The sequence below is a fragment of the Oncorhynchus gorbuscha genome, linkage group LG02 (assembly GCF_021184085.1).
Source record: "Oncorhynchus gorbuscha isolate QuinsamMale2020 ecotype Even-year linkage group LG02, OgorEven_v1.0, whole genome shotgun sequence".
Taxonomy (NCBI): domain Eukaryota; kingdom Metazoa; phylum Chordata; class Actinopteri; order Salmoniformes; family Salmonidae; genus Oncorhynchus; species Oncorhynchus gorbuscha.
The window spans coordinates 90,883,818-90,901,869 of record NC_060174.1 but is presented as its reverse complement, the minus strand read 5'-3'; the positions used below and the strand labels follow the sequence as shown (position 1 = coordinate 90,901,869).

The 18,052-nt window shown below is 44.7% G+C and overlaps 1 protein-coding gene across 2 annotated transcripts in view; it reads left to right on the top strand.

The window, feature by feature from the left end:
• The window catches only part of tecta (tectorin alpha), a 45,784-nt gene that overhangs the window by 6,342 nt on the left and 21,390 nt on the right, over nt 1-18,052 (top strand). For both annotated transcript variants that reach the window (XR_006834782.1, XM_046326817.1), the window contains exons 2-11: nt 2,725-2,789; nt 3,092-3,231; nt 3,392-3,679; nt 4,091-4,228; nt 5,026-5,191; nt 5,293-5,705; nt 5,859-6,429; nt 6,736-7,346; nt 9,089-9,659; nt 9,844-10,514. Coding sequence is in view for 1 of the 2 variants with exons in the window: in XM_046326817.1 (XP_046182773.1) it covers nt 2,726-2,789; nt 3,092-3,231; nt 3,392-3,679; nt 4,091-4,228; nt 5,026-5,191; nt 5,293-5,705; nt 5,859-6,429; nt 6,736-7,346; nt 9,089-9,659; nt 9,844-10,514 (3,633 nt within the window). In the remaining variant the exon portion in view is untranslated. The remainder of the gene's footprint in view (nt 1-2,724; nt 2,790-3,091; nt 3,232-3,391; nt 3,680-4,090; nt 4,229-5,025; nt 5,192-5,292; nt 5,706-5,858; nt 6,430-6,735; nt 7,347-9,088; nt 9,660-9,843; nt 10,515-18,052) is intronic.

Sequence of the window (18,052 nt, the reverse complement as noted above, 5' to 3'; positions counted from 1 at the left end):
ATATGACATTCTCCCAATCTTCTTCTGGATCATCCAAATGCTCTCTAGCCAATTTCAGACAGGCCTGGACATGTACTGGCTTAAGCAGGGGGACACGTCTGGCACTGCAGGATTTGAGTCCCTGGCGGCGTAGTGTGTTACTGATGGTAGGCTTTGTTACTTTGGTCCCAGCTCTCTGCAGGTCATTCACTAGGTCCCCCCGTGTGGTTCTGGGATTTTTGCTCACCGTTCTTGTGATCATTTTGACCCCACGGGGTAAGATCTTGCGTGGAGCCCCAGATCGAGGGAGATTATCAGTGGTCTTGTATGTCTTCCATTTCCTAATAATTGCTCCCACACTTGATTTCTTCAAACCAAGCTGCTTACCTATTGCAGATCCAGTCTTCCCAGCCTGGTGCAGGTCTACAATTTTGTTTCTGGTGTCCTTTGACAGCTCTTTGGTCTTGGCCATAGTGGAGTTTGGAGTGTGAAGGTTTGAGGTTGTGGACAGGTGTCTTTTATACTGGTAACAAGTTCAAACAGGTGCCATTAATACAGGTAACGAGTGGAGGACAGAGGAGCCTCTTAAAGAAGAAGTTACAGGTCAGTGAGAGCTAGAAATCTTGCTTGTTTGTAAGTGACCAAATACTTATTTTCCACCATAATTTGCAAATAAATTCATTAAAAATCATACAATTTGATTTTTCTGGATTTTCTTTTGTCCTTTTGTCTGTCATAGTTGAAGTGTACCTTAGATGAAAATTACAGGCCTCTCCCATCTTTTTAAGTGGGAGAACTTGCACAATTGGTGGCTGACTAAATACTTTTTTGCCCCACTGTATATGATATTTTACTTTTGAAGAGAGCCAACAGCTTCAGGTTAAACTAAAAAAAGCATACTATTTTATGCCAAATAAACCTGGTAAACACCTCACAGCCCTCACAAAATGAGTACACACCAAACCAGTTTATTATTTTTAAAGATACAAATGCTTTAATTAGAAACAACAATGTCAGAGTCATGTCTTAAGTGTAAAACTAACACTAACTCAATAATTCATAACTTCTGCGAGAGCTATCAAGTCCAAAAGTTAAAGGTAGAGTTAGAAAGTTGGATGTCAGAAGTTTGACCATGTAAATTGACTTTTAATCCACCCATCTGCATATTCCAAGACATGGCAAATGGGGGTGCGGTGAGATACCCAGTGGGTTGGACAATATTATTTTTGTGACAAACTGAAGATGCTATTACTTAAATACTGGGAGTCAAATGATACTCCAACGTTAAGAGAATGGAAGAATATACTGCTTCATTATTTTAGACAGAAATAAAACACAATTTGTCATATGGGGTAGAGTCTTACAAGTATTAGAAACAACACTGAGTGTGGATACGATGGGAACTTGGGTCTGTGCAAGTGTGACATCATAAAACTAAAATACAATATATCAAAAAAGGAATGACTTCGATAGCAACAGTGAAATATATTCATTTATTAAGAGATCTCTCAATAATCATTCTCACAATAGCACATTGTTAGTAGTGACAAAGCTAAACCAGGGCTTGGTTAAAATCCTGGATGGATAGCCAAACAAATAGCTGTAAATAGATCAACTCTCCAGTAGGATGAAAACTACATCTACAAACGCTTAATTTAGATTGTAGAACAATGGGCATGGATATCAATTAACATTGTCCATTATGAATAAAACATGCTATTCTCTGTGATCACTTTCAAAGGCAATTTAAAAAACACCTATGCAAAAAAGTACCTTGAGTTTTGGTTTTTCAAATCAGTAATGTGAAGTAATACCGTAACCATTGAACCCCTTTGGGACTTTCTCCAAGCGTCTTACAGGCACAAATCAGAGGACACAACGTTAAATGATATTTCTACATTCTATTGACGACAACCATTCAATCAACATTCAGCTACCATTCAATCAAATGTTGAATTGAATTAGATCAGGAATTTTCCCTTGGATGGACTTGGCTGTACATTCTGGTTTGGCAGTGGGAAGCCGGCCAAGCCAGGCACCGACGCAACCCCAGAGGGCCACAGTAAGAACCCTAGCAATTCAAGCCTGCTCAATTAAAGCTATTAGTGCTCCACTGTTTATGCTCCCCTCTCTTTAGCCAACAAGACATGGCTCCCAAACAGACGTAATGAGCTCCCAGGCCCAGCTCCCATCAAGGAGACTCTGGAGCGGAGAGTCTTGGGTTGGGCCGCAGGGTCCATGGCTTTGAGAGGGCACAACCCCACCGTGGTCCACTCACACGGGACCGCAAGGCGAATGTGATCCTGACACATTGTTCCTGAATGCATAATGGGGCCTTTTCAGGGCTCCTTTAATGGGCCACCGCGGCGGGGAGAAGGGGGTACTCCCAAGGGAGACATGGGAGACTGATTTTAAAGAAGTTACGTGTCGTCGTCGTCGACCGGCTGGCCGGTACTCCCTTGCTCCCCAGTGCTCTTGTTAAATGCTCCTGCTTATGAGAAGTTGTCTCTGTGAGTCATTTTACCCTTCTTTGGTATCAGCCTCCTAGAAGACATAGGGTTATAGTTGCTGGCGCTGTTGTTCATGAGGTTTTGGGGGTCTATGGCTATGGAAGAATCCGGAAAACAATCAACAAGCCCTTCCTGAATAACTCTCGTTAAATGCTTTGTCCTGAATGAACTATTCTCACTCTCGTTGTCCCCGGTGGACTTACTTCAATCCCCTCTTTCTCTTTCCTCCATCTAGGATGCTCAGGCCAGGCACTCCAGTCATTCTGTTCCAGCTCTTTAGCTTCTTTACTCAAAGAGAAGGTGAGTGACCTGGATCCCATTCTGATTAACATGTTTTTTGTATCTTATATAGAGGTATCAGAGCAAATTACTCAATGACCTCTGTCTTATAGACCGTTATGAAAGAGTAGAAGTTCTGTATGTTTAGAAGGCATAAGTTATTTTCCCTTTCTTTCTGGTTTAACAAGCACAACATTGATCTTATCTTGACTGAATTCTCCATAATGTCTCAGATGACATGAGTAGTCTATCTAAACATTTGACCAGTTGTTCTCCCTTCTTTGTTAGATCTGTTACAATTGTCTCCCTCCTTCTTCCTTCAGCTCTTTCTCAAGAGATCATGTACCCCTATGGGCCCGTCCACCGAGATCTGGAGACACCCAAGATGGATGATGGAAGTTCCACTGAAATAATTATACTCATGCCATTCATTTTCTTTAATAACCCCTATCGCTCAATCTATGTAAGCTCCTAATATACCCTTCTTTCCTTCAATAATGGCAAATATCTCAGAGAAATGTTAATCCACCATATCATTCACCTAACGATTAATTGTTCTTTTTATCACCAATCTGGTCATCAACACATCAATCAGGACCGTGCCTCCCTCTCAATCTCTGCAGGTCAACAACAACGGTGTGATCTCCTTCAACGTGCAGGTGAGCCAGTTCACCCCCGAGGCCTTCCCCCTGAGTGACAGCAGATCCTTCATCGCCCCACTATGGGCAGACGTGCACAACGGCATCCGCGGAGACGTGTACTACCGCGAGAGCGCAGACCCAGAGTTACTGGAGCGGGCCTCACAAGACATCCGCAAGTACTTCAAGAACATGCCCACCTTCACAGCCACCTGGATCTTCATCACAACCTGGCACCAGGTCACCTTCTACGGAGGCAGTCAGACCACCCCGGTAAAATAACCACAATCACTAATCACAGGGATTGTTATGCTCCACACTCAAAACACCTCAAGGCACACGCACAGGAAAAGAGATGGTACCTGAATTGGGGTTCTACAGTATGTGGCCTTAGTTGACGATGGCCACTGACATTACCATTTATCCCAGAAGAAATTTAAAAAATCATGTTTGTCTGTGATCCTTAGCCAGAACTGAAGGTAAATGTTGACTCAAATATAAATCTCATTGAACCTCTAGGTAAGTATTTGTTTAGTCTAATGGATGGTTAATTGTTTAGGTTAAAAGGTCCGTTCTGCCAGGTGGTGAATCTTTGTTTATTTCGTCTCACTCAGGGTTTTTCTTTTCTCTCTCTTTGGGCTCATATTGAACTTACTATGTCTGCATATTCTCACCTCTCTATAGGTTAACACGTTTCAGGCAGTATTGATATCAGATGGTCTGTCATGCTTTTCCATGTTCAACTATGGAGAGATCAACTGGAGCACAGGCACTGCAAGTGGGGGAGACCCTCTGACTGGTTTAGGAGGAACCACAGCACAGGTAGTCCAATCATGATAACCTACATATACCACCAACGGCACACATCAAACCAATCACATTTCCCCATGTACTACCCCTAAAACACACCCAACCAACCAACCATGATGTCCCATATACCTCCCCTAAAACCATATCAAACCAATCACATTTCCCCATGTACTACCCCTAAAACACACCCAACCAACCAACGATGATGTCCCATATACCTCCCCTAAAACCATATCAGACCAATCACATTTCCCCATGTACTACCCCTAAAACACACCCAACCAACCAACCAACCAACCAACCAACCAACCAACCAACCAACCAACCAACCAACCAACCAACCAACCATGATGTCCCATATACCTCCCCTAAAACCATATCAAACTAATCACATTTCCCCATGTACTACCCCTAAAACACACCCAACCAACCAACCAACCATGATGTCCCATATACCTCCCCTAAAACCACATCAAACCAATCACATTTCCCCATGTACTACCCCTAAAACACACCCAACCAACCAACCAACCATGATGTCCCATATACCTCCCCTAAAACCACATCAAACCAATCACATTTCCCCAGGTACTACCCCTAAAACACACCCAACCAACCAACCATGATGTCCCATATACCTCCCCTAAAACCATATCAGACCAATCATGAAGTCCCACCTATGACCTCTAAAACACAGAAGACCAACCCCCCAGATATAGCTGAAATACAGCAGATCAATCTTGATGCCTCCCACCTCTAAGTAAGTGATAACCTCCTCACTTGCCTTTCCCCATCTCTCCCATTTCCAGTCAGGTTTTAATGGAGGAGACATTGGTCACTTCCTCAACCTGCCTGGGTCCCGCTCCAATGACGTGGTTGAAATCGAGCAGACGACCAATGTTAACCTGCCTGGCCGCTGGGTCTTCCGTATAGACACTGCCCTGATAGACCCAGCCAATGGCTGCAGTTACAATGGTGAGTATGAAGTGGAACATAACAAAGACTTGACACACTGGACAAATATCTAGGTTCGGGAAGACCCCATAGTCATTAGGAATGTCCATATCTTCTCCTAGGGCGGTTCTATCGCCGCGGCGAGATCTTCTGGCTGTCTGATCAGTGCTCCCAGCGGTGCCGCTGCCTAGACTTGGACAATGAGGTGCTCTGCCAGGAGGCGCCATGCGGCCAGCTGGAAACATGCGAGCAGCAGGAGGGTGCCTTCTACTGCCAGCCCACGCGCACCAGCACCTGCGTGGTTTTCGGTGACCCACACTACCATACCTTTGACGGCTTCCTCTACCACTTCCAGGGCACCTGCTCCTATTTGCTTGCGCGGCCATGCTGGGAGGTGGCCGGCCTGCCCTTCTTCAGCGTGGAGGCAAAGAACGAGAACCGCGGCGTGGCCTCCGTATCCTGGTTGAGGGACGTCACTGTGGAGGTGTACGGCCACCGTGTCACCCTGCCTAAGGGCAGCCAGGGCACTGTACAGGTGAGGCTAGGTACATAAAAGTGGTCTGATCAGGTAGTTTGACAGGTAAGACCAGCAGATTCTGTGTACCTCTCTATTGGTTATCGAATATGGTGTTTACGTGGTACTAAACTCCATAATCCGCCCTGAATCTCCTAGCTCTTTCTTTTCCAGGTGGATGGGCTGGTAAAGACACTGCCTGTCCAACTCCAGCTGGGTGCGGTCAGGGTGTACCAGTCAGGTGTTGCTGTCGCCCTGGAGACCGACTTTGGCCTCCTGGTGTCTTACGACGGGCAGCACTATGCCTCTATCTCCCTGCCTAGCTCTTACTTCAACAACACATGCGGCCTGTGTGGTAACTATAACGATGACCCTGCTGACGACCCTGTGCTGCCCGACGGCTCGCTGGCCGAGAGCGTGGTGGAGCTAGGTGGCAGCTGGCGGGCAGAGGATGCTGACTGGCGCTGCACGGATGGCTGCGCTCAGAACTGCAGTATCTGTGACCCGTTGACCGAGGCATTCTACTTCCGCCCGGACTACTGTGGACTCATCAACAAGACAGACGGGCCTTTCAGGGACTGCAGGGCAGTGGTGGACCCCACGGCCTTCGTCTATAGTTGTGTCTACGACATGTGTAGCAACAGGGACAACATTACCACCCTCTGTCAGGCCATCCAGGCCTATGCCTTAGCCTGCCAAGCCCTGGGGGTCACCATACGACCCTGGAGATCACGCACCTTCTGTGGTAGGTGCTCTTCTGTCCCACATGTATCTCCCACATATGTCGGGGTAGGAAAGGTTTTGTTTGGACATGAAAGGGACTCATAGCTACTTATCCCTAAAATAAAGATGTAATTTGATGTTTCTGTTAGATGTGGTTAATATTGCTTACTCCAACAGCTGTCTTTATCTCTCATTCTTTCTTTGCCCCCACAATATCATAATACAATACAACTTACAGTAGTAATAATTTAACACATTACAGCATAACAATGTTTCATGAATATCATTTGTAATATAACATCCTCTTTCTCCTTTGATTTACTGCCAGCCCTGACATGCCCTGAGTCCAGCCACTACCAGGTGTGCACCAGTGCCTGCCCGGCCTCTTGCTCAGACCTCACCGCTCACCTGTACTGTGCCCACCCCTGCACCGAGGGCTGCCAGTGCGACCCGGGCTACGTGCTGAGTGGCAGCCGCTGTGTCCGGCGGCAGAACTGCGGCTGCGAGCGTGACGGCCTTTACTACCCCCTCAACGACACTTTTTGGGCGGCCCCCACTGGTGAGGCCAGAGAGTGTACCCTGCGTTGTGTCTGTGGGCCCAACGGCGAAGTCTCCTGCTTCAACGACTCGTGTAGAGAAGGCGAGGTGTGTGTGGCGGAGGTCGGCCTGTTGGGTTGTTACCCCCGCAGGGAGGGAGTGTGTTCTCTGGGCCAGAACGTTGTGACGGCCTCCTTCGACGGGGCCTCCATGTTCTTTCCGGACGACAGCTCCTACTACCTGCTGAGGTCGTGCGGGCCGACGCCGGCCAACGTGTCGGCTGTGGAGGTGAAGATGGGCCGGCGGTTGGTGAACAAGGGTCCGGCCTGGATGAGGCCCGTGGTGGTCAGGGTGGCCAACCTGGAGGCCCAGATGGGTGGATCGGACTTTGACACCGTGAAGGTCAGTATTATAGCCTGGTGCTCCAGTCTGTTTGTGCTTTAGCCAACTTGTCTCTGTGTTTGTTCATTGTCATGCAAAACATACAGTATGGGACCAGGCTATTTTGGTACTACCTCAGTCTTATGATTGAGAGAAAACATATGAGTCTCCAGACAGATAAAGAGATCTGTAAAGATTCTGTTGAAAATGTATTCAGAAAGCATCAGTATTGTGGGCCTCGTTGCCGGTCGGTTTTCCAGACCTTTACTTCTGGACTAAGAATCACTTCCAGTGGAGAAACTCCATTTGACATAATATTACACCAGGGATAGGCTAATTATGAGTCTGGGAAACTCGCCCTGAAAGTCTAATGTCATCATGAGATACCATTCTCATGCTCAAAGTAATTTAGCTGGAATATGTATATCCCAACACTACATTACAGTAATTGAATGTTGCTGCCGGGTAAATCTATTTCAATTAAATCGCTTTTTGACAACACCCCTCTCGATTTGAATGAAACCTTCCATAAATATTTGCCAATGGTACAAGTGCTCAGAAAGGGACATATTGGAGATAAAGGTGCTCAAAGTTGACCAATTTCTTATACCCCACCATGTCATGTCGTCATCACTGGAAAAGATAAATGGTTGAGATTGATTTAAAAGCTTACAAACAGGGTGGTCAAATTATTTGATCATTTTTCTTGGACATGTTTTTTTGTATTTTTTTTTAACCTTAAACATCAATTATCTAAAAACGCATGAAATAGAGTTTTCATATTCTCATATGTTGTAGCTTACACTTAATTTTACATCATCACCTTGTGTTGTGCTCGCCATCGGTTGCTCTCAACACGCTCTTGAATATAGGTGTCATGCTCAGGATGGGTGTCATTTACAAAAATGTTAAAAGCATTTACATTTCAACTTTCAAATGGTACCACAAAGATGGTTGGAGGTCCACACATCAGAGAATGTTGACTTGGATGGGAATATCTTTTGTTTCAAATAATACTGTCAATCTTCCATAGGAAACCTATTGAAATCATAGAAATATAGATAATAGAATAGACATGACCATTTAAGTTGGCATTCAACGGTGGGTGATTCGGTGGCCATCTTTGTTGTAGTAATTCGAAGTAAAAATGTAAATTCAATTTCAATGGTGTACTAGCTAAATTGCAGTTGTCTGAAGGGATAGGTCCAATCTATGAATTACATTTCTATGATCAAAATGACACCCACCCTGTATTCAAGAGCATGTTGTATCAACCAATGGCAGGCACAAAAAAAACCCCACAGATGATGTAAAGTAGGGTCGAAACTACAACATACGTGAATATGAAAACAATCAGAATTGACTAAATGTTTGATAATTGACGTTTAACGTACAATAATGCTGTGTGTGTGTGTGTATATATATATATATATATATATATATATATATATTTGAAAGAAATTATAATAAAATAGTTTTAAATGATATCAAACCCAACCATTTATCTTTCCCAGTGATAAAGACATGGTTGTCTCAAGATATGGTGGGATATGCAAAATGGTTCAACTTTGAGCACCTTTATCTCCTGGTTTTTGCATTCAGGTCCAAAAAGTAACTTCCTGACCACTTCTTCCATGGGCAAACATGTATGGAAAATCTTGTTTAAATCAAAAGGGATGCTGTCAAAAAGTGATTGAATTCAAATTAATTTACCCTGCTCTTACCAGTCTGTGACACAATGTTATGATGTATCTAATTCCCAGCTGAACGGTGAGCCGGTACTACTACCTTATATCCACCCTCTGGAGACCCTGATGATCTACCGCGCCCCGGGCAACGCCACCGTGGTGGAGTCCAGCGGATTGGTCCTAGTCCGCTACACCCGCCAGGGCTTCCTCAACATCTCCCTCTCTACCCTCTTTTACAACGCCACCTGTGGCTTGTGTGGCCTCTTCAACGGAAATGCCAGCGACGACCTCCGTCTACCCAACGGCCGTCTGGCCGAATCCCCCGAACTCTTTACCGAAGGATGGCGGGCCATCGCCGACGACCTGACATGTAACGGCGATTGCGACGACCTGTACCGCATGTGCACAGACCTGCGGCTCTACCAGAGCCCATGGATGTGCGGCAACATCAACGACCCGGGGAACAGCTCCTTCCTGGCGTGCCACGGTGCCGTCAACCCCTCGCCTTTCTTCCGGAACTGCCTGTACAACATGTGCGTGCGGGAGGGAAACCGCTCGGCGCTCTGCTCTTCGCTGCAAGCGTATGCCTCAGCCTGTCAGGACGCCCAGGTGGGCCTTGCCGCCTGGAGGAGTGCTACCAATTGCCGTGAGTTAGTCCCCTCACCACCACCACCTTGGAATGTTGTTGAGTAATTGACTAACCATGTATTTTTCCTTTATGAACCACGCATCTGCTAATTATTTTTGTTTCTCTTGTTTCTGTCTCTGTTCGACATCTGTCTTTCTCTCTACTTTTTTCTCTTTCTTTCTTTCTCTCTCCCCCACTGCAGCCTTGCCCTGTCCAGAGAACAGTCACTTCGATGAGTGCACTAGTGCGTGCCAGCTGACCTGCGCCGGCCTTGACGAGCCCGACGAGCCGTGCCCACTGCCCTGCCAGGAGGGTTGCCAGTGCGAGGAGGGCTTTGCGCTACGCGATGGCCAGTGCGTGGCACGCAGTGACTGCGGCTGCCTCGACCTTGGCAGCCGGCAGCTGACCACCAACCAAACCTTCTGGACCGACTGGGAGTGCAAAGAGCGCTGCTACTGCAACGGCTCGGACAACAGCGTCTACTGCACTCTGGCACCATGTGGGGAGGGCGAGTACTGCCAGGAGGGCCTTGAGGGCCTCTATTTCTGTCATCCGCGCACCGAGGCGCTATGTGTTGCCGCCGGTTACAGCCACTTCCTTCCGTTCGGTGGTGTGCCCTTCGAGCTACAGAGCAGCTGTACCTTGAGGCTGGCTACGACGGCATGCAACGGCGGGGTGGTGGGGGAGGATGATGGAGATCAGAGCCCCGCCACCCAGCCTGAGACGAGCAGCAGCGACACCTTCCCTCACTTCAAGCTGTCAGCCCGGAACGAGGAGAGGGACACGGGGCAGGCCATCTGGGTGAGAGGGTTCATCTTGGAGGTCTACGGCTATGAGATCGAGGTGTCTCGGAGCTACAAACACACCATCACGGTGAGTGGATTTCACACTACCTCTCCCTTTTCACACTACCTCTCCTGAACCAAACTGTACTGGCTCTGATATTGCCCTAGACCATTGCGCCACCTGGGAGGCCCGGCTCTGATATTTTTATTTCACATTGGCCTTTGTGAAATGCTCAGTAATGCTTGGCTTGGTTTGAGTCAGTAGTGTGAAAAACTCTTGAGGCACAGTCAATCTTGTTAGACTTTATTAGGAAGAAACCTCTGTGGTAAGTAATGGGAACAGGCCAATAATCTTACCAATGCCTTTCAGAAAATCCAACTGAAAAGTGACCGGGGAAATGTGTTCTTATTATGTCTTAATTTCTGTGCGTATTCATCCTTCCAATGTGACTGATGTATTGTGAAGGTCACAGTGGTTGGACGTGTAAGGGAGAGTTATTTGCTAATCAAGCCTATAGAATAACGGAGAAAAGTGTGAATTCCTCTTTGATTGGCTCAGGGTGGATCTTATTTCAATCAACATCTTTTATCGGGGTGGATTGGGCTCAGAGGAACGGCTGACCTGAGCGACATTTGGAAAGGGTTCACAAGCCAACCCAAAGATCTGAGAAAAACCACAATACACACACTTGATCCTATACACTCACACTTACACCCACTAGATATAACACACACACACACACACACACACACACACACACACACACACACACACACACACACACACACACACACACACACACACACACACACACACACACACACACACACACACACACACACACACACACACACACACACACACACACACACACACACACACACACACACACTGTCATGGCTGAATCAGAATTAGTTAGGTAACATTAAACATTAAATTAAATGTTTTATTTACTTTCATAATATGCTTATGTGAGATACTTGTCCTAAGGACTTTTTTGGACTATACTGTCGGCAGTTGTATTTTCCTTTCTTCTCTAGGGAAAAGTCCCTTGGGGCCCAGAGAGGGGTGAGGTCAGGCTTGTCTTTTACATGTCTGGTAATGTGCAGAATATCAGAAAGGGAGAAGTCAGAATTGAACTTTTTCTTCATATGTGAATGTATCTGTTATACCATGTGATGGGGAGATATCGTGGAAAATTGCAAGATTATGTTATAGTGCTTGTAAGATTATTTTATAATCTTTGTATTGCATTAGAATGGTTGTTTTATTCAACAGAATAGAATATGTAGACTATTGTGTGTTCAGTGTTCCACTGAGGATGGGCCTCTATGAGACAGCACTGACTGAGGAGATTTACAATGTCTTTGGCCAATAAAGCCTAAAAAGCATTCCAGATGTTTTGGCATTATGAAGTAATAATAATAATAATAATATATGCCATTTAGCAGACGCTTTTATCCAAAGCGACTTACAGTCATGTGTGCATACATTCTACGTATGGGTGGTCCCGGGGATCGAACCCACTACCCTGGCGTTACAAGCGCCATGCTCTACCAACTGAGCTACAGAAGGACCAAGTACCAGGAATGAGATTAGAATCATGTTTTAGAGACCAAACTGAACAATAATTTATAGCTAATGCTATCTGGCTATGGGATACTCATTTTTTAAGTAAAAGGCCCTTTGTGAAGAGTTCCTGAGATCTGTGGTTTGTCATGTAAGTTGAGAGGGGTGAATCTTTGCTATAAAAGATCTCAGTTGCCATTATGTTGACACCTTCAGAATTAATTCATAGACACTGAATTGATCTGAGAGTCACAGGGCTATGGTTAAGCTCATATTATTAAAATATGAAGTTTAAGTATAACTCTGACTTGTGTGTGGTTTGTAAACTCTCCTCATTTAGTAATACAGGAAATTACCACGACAACACACACAAACAAACAAATACAAACAAGCAGACATACAGAGCCATCATGATCATAGGGGGCACAAGGGCACGTGTCCCATTATATTTGTCCTGTTAATTTTTTTTTTTAAACATACAGTACCAGTCAACAGTTTGGACACTGGCTCATTCCAGGGTTTTTCTTTATGTTTTACTATTTTCTACATTGTAGAATACTAGAAGACATCAAAACTATGGAATCATGTAGTAACCAAAAAAGTGTTAAATAAATCACAATATATTTTATATTTGAGATTCTACAAATAGCCACCATTTGGCTTGATGACAGCTTACACACTCTTGGCATTCTCTCAACCAGCTTCACCTGGAATGCTTTCCCAACAGTATTGAAGGAGTTCCCACATATGCTGAGCACTTGTTGGCTGCTTTTCCTTCACTCTGCGGTCCAACTCATCCCAAACCATCTCAATTGGGTTGAGGTTGGGGGATTGTGGAGGCCAGGTCATCTGATACAGCACTCCATCACTCTGCTTCTTGGTCAAATAGTCCTTACACAGCCTGCAGGTGTGTTGGGTGTGTTGGGTCATTGTCCTGTTGAAAAATAAAAGATAGTCCCATTAAGCACAAACAAGATTGGTTGGCGTATTGCTACAGAATGGTGTTGTAGCCATGCTGGTTAAGTGTGCCTTGAATTCTAAATAAATCACAGACAGTTTGCCCTGACAACTTTGCACACTCTTGGCATTCTCTCCACCAGCTTCATGAGGTAGTCACCTGGAATGCATTTAAATTAACAGGTGTGCCTTGTTAAAAGTGAATTTGTGGAATTTATTTCCTTCTTAATTCATTTTGAGACAATCAGTTGTGTTGTGACAAGGTAACAGAAGAAAGCCCTATTTGGTAAAAGATCACATGCATATTATGGCAAGAACATCTTAAATAAGCTAAGAGAAACGACAGTCCATCATTACTTAAAGACATGAAGATCAGTCAATCCGGAAAATTTCAAGAACTTTGAAAGTTTCTTCAAGTGCAGTCACAAAAACCATCTATTTGCATCCTGTAGCACAAACTCAAAAAAGTTCTGGGACACTGTAATGTCCATGGAGAATAAGAGCACCTCCTCCCAGCTGCCCACTGCACTGAGGCTAGGAAACACTGTCACCACCGATAAATCCACTATAATTGAGAATATCAATAAGCACTTTTCTACGGCTGGCCATGATTTCAACCAGAATACCCCTACCCCGGTTAACAGCCCTGCACTCCCCACAGCAACTCGCTCAAGCCTCCCCCATTACTCCTTCACCCAAATCCAGACAGCTGATGTTCTGAAAGAGCTGCAAAATCTGGACCCCTAAAAATCAGCTGGGCTAGACAATCTGGACTCTCTCTTTCTAAAATGATCTGTCGAAATTGTTGCAACCCCTATTACCAGCCTGTTCAACCTCTCTTTCGTGTCGTCTGAGATTCCCAAAGATTGGAAATCTGCAGTGGTCATCCCCCTATTCAAAGGGGGAGACACTCTAGACCCAAACTGCTACAGACCTATATCTTTCTCACCCTGCCTTTCTAAGGTCTTCGAAAGCCAACTCAACAAACAGATTACTGACCATTTCGAGGTCCAAAACGATATCATAACCGCCATCGATAAGAGACATTACTGTTCAGCCGTATTCATCGGCTTGGCCAAGGCTTTCGACTCTGTCAATCAAATCAAATGTATTTATATAGCCCTTCGTACATCAGCTGATATCTCAAAGTGCTGTACAGAAACCCAGCCTAAAACCCCAAACAGCAAGCAATGCAGGTGTAGAAGCACGGTGGCTAGGAAAAACTCCCTAGAAAGGCCAAAACCTAGGAAGAAACCTAGAGAGGAACCAGGCTATGTGGGGTGGTACTCCAGATATAACAAACTGACCCTAGCCCCCCGACACATAAACTACTGCAGCATAAATACTGGAGGCTGAGACAGGAGGGGTCAATCACCACATTCTTATTGGCAGACTCAACAGCCTTGGTTTCTCAAATGATTGCCTCGCCTGGTTCACCAACTACTTCTCTGATAGAGTTCAGTGTGTTAAATCGGAGGGCCTGTTGTCCGGACCTCTGGCAGTCTCTATGGGGGTGCCACAGGGTTCAATTCTCGGGCCGACTCTCTTCTCTGTACATGTCAATGATGTCGCTCTTGCTGCTGGTGATTCTCTGATCCACCTCTATGCAGATGACACCATTCTGTTTACTTCCGGCCCTTCTTTGGACACTGTGTTAACTAACCTCCAGACGAGCTTCAATGCCATACAACTCTCCTTCTGTGGCCTCCAACTGCTCTTAAATGCAAGTTAAACTAAATGCATGCTCTTCAACCAATCACTTTCCGCACCTGCCCGCCCGTCCAGCATCACTACTCTGGACTGTTCTGACTTAGAATATGTGGACAACTACAAATACCTAGGTGTCTGGTTAGGCTGTGAACTCTCCTTCCAGATTCACATTAAGCATCTCCAATCCAAAATTAAATCTAGAATCATCTTCCTATTGCTGCCAAACATACCCTCGTAAAACTGACCATCCTACCGATCCTCGATTTCGGCTATGTAATTTATAAAATACCCTCCAACACTCTACTCAACAAATTGGATGCAGTCTATCACAGTGCCATCTGTTTTCTCACCAAATTCCCATATACTACCCACCACTGTGACCTGTACACTCTCGTTGGCTGGCCCTCACTTCATACACATCACCAAACCCACTGGCTCCAGGTCATCTACAAGTCTCTGCTAGGTAAAGCCCCGCCTCATCTCAGCTCACTGGTCACCATAGCAGCACCCACACATAGCACGTGCTCCAGCAGGTATATCTCACTGGTCACCCCCCAAGCCAATTCCTCTTTGGCTGCCTTTCCTTCAAGTTCTCTGCTGCCAATGACTGGAACAAACTGCAAAATCACTGAAGCTGGAGACTCATTTCTCCCTCACTAGCTTTTAGCACCAGCTGTCAGAGCAGCTCACATATCACTGCACCTGTACATAGCCCATCTGTAAACAGCCCATCCAACTACCGCATCCCCATACTGTATTTATTTATTTATCTTGCACTTTTGCACATCTACCATTCCAGTGTTTAATTGCTATATTGTAATTACTTCGCCACCATGGTCTATTTATTGCCTTACCTCCCTTATCTTACCTAATTTGCACACACTGTATATAGACTTTAAATATATATATTTTTTTCCTACTGTATTATTAACTGTATGTTTGTTTATTCCATGTGTAACTCTGTTGTTGTTGTATGTGTCAATCTGCTGTGCTTTATTTTGGCCAGGTCACAGTTGTAAATGAGAACTAGTTCTCAACTAGCCTACCTGGTTATATAAAGGTGAAATAAAATGTAAAAAATAAAAATGGCTCTCATGAGGACCATCACAGGAAAAGCAAGACCCAGAGTTATCTCTGCTGCAGAGGATAAGTTAATTAGAGTTACCAGCCTCAGAAATTGCAGCCCAAATAAATGCTTCAGAGTTTAAATAACGGACACATCCCAACATCAACTGTTCAGAGTAGACTGCTTGAATCAGGCCATGGTTCAATTGCTGCAAAGAACCCACTACTAAAGGACACCAATAATAAGAAGAGACTTGCTTGGGCAAAGAAACCTGAGCAATGAATATTAAACCGGTGGAAATCTGTCCATTTGGTCTGTGTCCAAATTTCAGACTTTTGGTTCCAACCGCCGTGTCTTTGTGAGACGCAGAGTTGGTGAACGGATGATCTCCGCATGGAGGAGGAGGTGTGTGTGCTTTGCTGGTAACACTATCAGTGATTTATTTAAAACTCAAGGCAAGATTAACCAGCATGGCTACCAAGGGCATTCTGCAGCGATGCAGCTGAAGTCGGAAGTTTACATACACTTAGGTTGGAAATATTAAAACTTGTTTTTCAGCCAATCCACAATTTTTTGTTAACAAACTATAGTTTTGGCAAGCCGGTTAGGACATCTGCTTTGTGCATGACACAAGTAATTTTTCCAACAATTGTTTACGAACAGATTATTCCACTTATAATTCACTGTATCACAATTCCAATTGGTCAGAAGTTTACATACACTAAGTTGACTGTGCCTTTAAACAGCTTGGAAAATTCCAGAAAATTATGTCATGGCTTCAGATGCTCCTAATAGGTTCATTGACATCATTTGAGTCAATTGGAGGTGTACCTGTGGATGTATTTCAAGGCCTGCCTTCAAACTCAGTGCCTCTTCGCTTGACATCATGGGAAAACCAAAATAAATCAGCCTAGATCTCAGAAAAGACATTGTAGACCTCCACATGTCTGGTTCATCCTTGGGGGCAATTTCCAAACGCCTGAAGGTACCACGTTCATCTGTACAAACAATAGTATGCAAGTATTAACACATGGGACCACGCAGCCGTCATACCGCTCAGGAAGGAGACGCGTTCTGTCTCCTAAGATGAACGTGCTTTGGTGCGAAAAGTGCGAATCAATCCCAGAACAACAGTAAAGGACCTTGTGAAGATGCTTTAGGAAACAGGTACAAAAGTATCTATATCCACAATAAAAATTTGTCCTATATCGACATAACCTGAATGGCCGCTCAGCAAGGAAGAAGCAACTGCTCCAAAACAGCCATAAACAAAAAGCCAGGCTATGGTTTGCAACTGCACATGGGGACAAAAATTGTACTTTTTGGAGAAATGTCCTCTGGTCTGATGAAACAAAAAAGAACTGTTTGGCCGTAATGACCATCGTTATGTTTGGAGGAAAAAGTGGGAGGCTTGAATGCCGAAGAACACCATCCCAAACATGAAGCATCATGTTGTGGGGGTGCTTTGCTGCAGGAAGGACAGGTGCACTTCACAATATAGATGGCAATGTGAGGAAGGAAAATTATGTAGATATATAGAAGCAACATCTCAAGACATCCGTCAGGAGGTTAAAGCTTGGTTGCAAATGGCTCTTCCAAATGGACAATTACCCCAAGCAAATATTTCCAAAGTTGTGGCAAAATGACCTAAGGACAACAAAGTCAAGGTATTGGAGTGGCCATTACAAAGCCCTAACCTCAATCCTATAGAAAATGTATGGGCAGAACTGAAAAAGCGTGTGCGAGCAAGGAGGCTTACAAACCGGACTTATTGTTGGAAGCTTGTGGAAGTCTACCCGAAAAGTTTGACCCAAATTAAACCATTTAAAGGCAATGCTACCAAATACTAATTGAGTGCATGTACACTTCTGATCCACTGGGAATGTGATGAAAGAAATAAAAGCTGAAATAAATATTATTCTGACATTTCACATTCTTAAAATAAAGTGGCGATCCTAACTGACCTAAGACAAGGAAATTTTGCTATAATTAAATATCAGGAATTGTAAAAAAAAATCTGTTTTAAATGTATTTGCCTAAGGTGTATGTAAACTTCTGACTTCAACTGTACTTCATTCCATCTGGCTTGCGCTTAGTGGGACTATCATTTGTTTTTCAACAGGACAATGACCCAACACACCTCCAGGCTGTGTAAAGGCTATTTGACCAAGAAGGAGAGTGATGGAGTGCTGCATCAGAGGTCCTGGCCTCCACAATCCCCCGACCTCAACCCAATTGAGATGGTTTGGGATGAGTCGGACAGCAGATGAAGCAAATGCAGCCAACTCAGCATATTTGTGAACTCCTTCAAGACTGTTGGAAA